Genomic DNA, 3,866 nt, shown 5'->3' with positions numbered 1-3,866 from the left:
CTACAGGTTTCTGGGCTCTTTTTCTGTTTAATTTGTTACAGTTGTCTCTCTCTCTCTGATCATTAACTGTAACTACTTTGTCTATGCGTACTGGAACATTTTGCTCAAGTGCTTTAGAGATTTTGGCCTTTTATTTGTAAGTTAATTCCCCAAATGCTAATAAACAGTTAGATTCTGAAAATACCCAAATATTTATTTCTTTGACAATTTTAATAGAGCATTAGTCTTGGTACGTTTTGTGAAAGTTTAATTTTAATACTCTTGGTATTTCTTTTAGCCCATCTGTAACTCATTTTAGTAACCAGAGTTTGGCACTTGATTCTATAAAATATGGAATACACCAATGTGGAATAGATAGAGTTTGCTGTAGGTGTTCTGTCAAAACCTTATGTCTCCAAAATCTGAAAAGCATGGACCAGGGTTTGCATGAAAGCTGTTAATGAGAGGTAAGAGAATAACAGTTTGATCAGAATCAAAAGCTTGGAGGTTTAAAATCAACAGAAACTCTACTTTATTCTCTTTTTCTAGAAAGCGTTATTCTTTATCCTAACCAGAAAGTGGATTTTAACAGATCGCCGGCACAGAGAGGAAGGGTCTCAGTGTTTATTGATGGGGCCCGGGGGCCTCCAGGCTGGCTTGGTGGTGTCCCAGGGCCCGGCCTCGTTGTAGGGGAAGCAGCCCCCCTTCTTGACGGCTCCGCTGCCCGCCTGGGTTGCCGAGGTGTTGGAGAGGGGTCCTGCCCGGGAGCTGCGGGCCGGCTCAGCGCCCTGTTCAGCAGCCAGCCTCCTCTGGGCTCTCTGGGAAGACGTCACGCCCTGCTGCAGGAGGTCCAGGACCACCGGGATCAGGCTCACCACCCCCCCGTAGTAATTGCGAGCCTCGTTGCAGCTCAGGTGGTTCACCTCATCGTGAGGGTATCTGAAGGGAAGGAAAGCAATCAGCAGTCAGTAAAGCCAGACCTATTAATGTCACCCTCCGATACAGAATGACCACAAAGAAAAATGTCCTGGGAGTCCACAGGACCTTGTGATGGATGCGTATAGATGTTCGGTGGCTGTCTAATCAAGCAGAGAGTGTATTTCTCTTTGCTGTGTCTAGCCACCGAACACTTGTCCAGTCACAGTCCTGGAGGGCCATTCCATTTCAGGTTTAACAGGTAAAATGAGATCATTGATTACTAAAGGGTATGGATGGAGGTTTAACTGGTTCAATTCAACAATTCAGAACAGGGTTGGAACAAAAACCAGGAGTGAAAGTGCCACCTTTGGCCACTCCAGGGTTAATATCAGCCAGGCCTGTAGCATTGCAATGCAACGCACAGCACGCTGCAGTTTGTATGTAAGAGCAATGTCTCGGGGCTGCACTCACTTGGCACGGATGTGGCTGAGGTCATTGTTGTGATAGAGGAGAGTCCTGCAGGCCTCCAGGCAGTAACTGGCCGGGCTGTCCTCGGTCATCACGCTCTCGAGCCGCTGGAGAGTGTGGCTCAGGTCGCGCACGATGTCCAGGAAGAGCGTTAGGATGCCCTGGTCAGTGGTGTTGTGACAGTGGTGGTCAAGGTAGTTCTGGACCTGGAGGAGGGGGTGGACAGTTCGATTGATTTCCTCTAATTGTAATCACAAAGAGAGCAGTATCCTCGATTACAACGGTCACCATAACCACTGGCGACTCTTAAGATAAAGCCCAGAAATGTATGTCATCATTTCAACTTCAGAAAAACAAGACGATGGCGTTTCGACCGCTAAAACACATCACTGATCAAAATCCCAGTATTCTGTTAAAATGAGCTTCTCACAGTGGCAACAAATTACATGGAAGTCACTGCTAGCCAAAGAAACTAGCTTCAAATGAAAGCAGCTGAACAATCACGACAATTATATAGTTGCCTTCGAAAGAATTGGAATTGGAATTGATTTTAAGAAGGAATTAGAATTGGAATTGGAATTGATTTTAAGAAGGAATTAGAATTGGAATTGGAATTGGAATTGGAATTGATTTTAAGAAGGAATTAGAATTGGAATTGGAATTGATTTTAAAAAGGAATTGGAATGGATAACACAGGAATTGACTCCGACCCTGACTTTGTCTCAGACAATGCGGTCAACCTTTATTTTGTGAATGTATCATTGTTTTTTGATGACGCCCCTCCCCACAATGTTGATGAGCAGTATACCCTTTTGTGATTAATAACTCTAAGGCTGAGGGAACACGAAGCCACTTTTTCAGAAACAGCAGCTTTCAACCTGGTTCCAGAAGACCTAGTTTGAGGCAACTTTACTGCATCAAACCCCAAGTCTCCCTCGGTGTGCCAGGCCCTGAACCTTAGTCTCCTGAAACCTAGTTGCTTCGCTGTTGCCCCTGTCGGCTGCTCGCTGGTACCTGTGCCAGGGTGGAGACGGGCTTCGTCCTCTCGTGGGCATGCTCGCGGGTCCGCTCCAGCGCTGAGATGAACGTGAACTGCTGCTGTCTGAATCGCCTGCAGCTCTGCTCCAGGCTTTTTAAACTGTCCTGCAACTCGTTCATTCTGACCGATCAGCTTGAGTGGGTGTCACTGAGAAAATAATAACAACGATAAATGAGAGACACCCTGATGCGTTCTGTAGAACCAAGAAGCCAAGGATAGAATGATTCACCAGGCATTGCAAGAGAATAAAAAAAAACACAAACCAATCTAGAACAGCCTTGGGGGTGGCCCTGCAAGTAGCACTCTGGAAAACACATCTTCCAAATATTTTCCTGAGCCCGCAGTGCATGTTATGATCCAGGAATAAGGGCGGGCTGAGGGAGAAAGCCTTTGTTTGGGCACAACGGTTTCTAAGGTGGGAGTGTTGAAACAATACAGTATCTCTCCTTTGAAGCTCCGTTTGCCCAGTTGAACATTTTCTTCCTGGTGAGTTATTAACTAGGACTGGGAAATATTAATCTGCGGTGTAAAGTGTGCGTCTATTGTTACTAAAGACTCCCTGGCTGTGTGGATACGCTTCCAAGTTCAGGTGTAAAAGTTTTGCATTGTATCATTCTTCTTCATTACCTGTATTATTCAATTGTTATATTTGGATTTTGTTATTATTATTATTATTATTATTATTATTATTATTATGATCTATTGTTACTTTGTAATTTTTACTACTTCTCGTGATTGTCAGCCGATTTGATTAAAATCAGTCGATTCAATGGGACGTTATCAAGCAAAATCATCCCATAGGAATGAGCCAGTAGGTACCTACTAGCCTCCTAACCCCTAAATCTACCCTCTACCCCTAAACCTAATCTCTACCCCTAAACCTAATCTCTACCCCTAAATCTGATCTCTACCCCTAAACCTAATCTCTACCCCAAAATCTAACTGCGTCACTATTAAACATTTCAACACCGCTTGTTTAGCGCCCTCTAGCGGCTACTACAGCCGACGCCCATTAACCGACATGTAAAGCGCTTTGAGATACTGTGGTATGAAAGGCGCTATATAAATAAAATCCAATGAAATTCAATTAAAGGGGTCAGTTGAGATCTGCTCCTATGGTAACATTTTAAATAAGGAATACAAATCAAGCTGATAAAAATACTAAGCAGATTTTCAACAACCCTCAACAGATTCTTCAAACAACATCCCAGCAGACGTGTGTAGGACAGCTCTGGTGTTCAGGAATCGAGGGCAAACTGGTCTCTAAGATTCACACTCATCGTTGGTAACTGTATAATGTCCAAACAGACAGAGTGAACAATGCTGCTTACCTTCTTCGGGTATTGAGGAGAACGCGGTGTTTGACGCAGCCTCGTTCTTCGTTGGTTGAATTATTTATTTGAGTGTTGTCTTTTTAAAGCACAGTTCTCCCTCGCATTTACTTTCTACAGAAGGACTAGGG

At 44.1% G+C, this 3,866-nt stretch overlaps 1 protein-coding gene across 1 annotated transcript; it reads right to left on the bottom strand.

Annotated features, from left to right (window-relative positions):
• Positions 1-493: 493 nt before the first annotated feature.
• LOC117422660 (sperm acrosome-associated protein 9-like) lies at positions 494-3,866 on the bottom strand. Its single transcript, XM_058986820.1, has 4 exons — positions 3,736-3,866; positions 2,380-2,551; positions 1,369-1,571; positions 494-918 (listed from the first exon to the last, which is right to left on the bottom strand). The coding sequence occupies exons 2-4, from the start codon at positions 2,521-2,523 to the stop codon at positions 597-599; spliced, it is 669 nt and encodes a 222-aa protein (XP_058842803.1). The 5' UTR covers positions 2,524-2,551; positions 3,736-3,866; the 3' UTR covers positions 494-596.

The sequence above is a fragment of the Acipenser ruthenus genome, chromosome 15, assembly GCF_902713425.1.
Source record: "Acipenser ruthenus chromosome 15, fAciRut3.2 maternal haplotype, whole genome shotgun sequence".
NCBI lineage: Eukaryota > Metazoa > Chordata > Actinopteri > Acipenseriformes > Acipenseridae > Acipenser > Acipenser ruthenus.
Note: the sequence above shows the minus strand (reverse complement) of the source record. Positions and strands in the feature narration are given on the sequence as shown.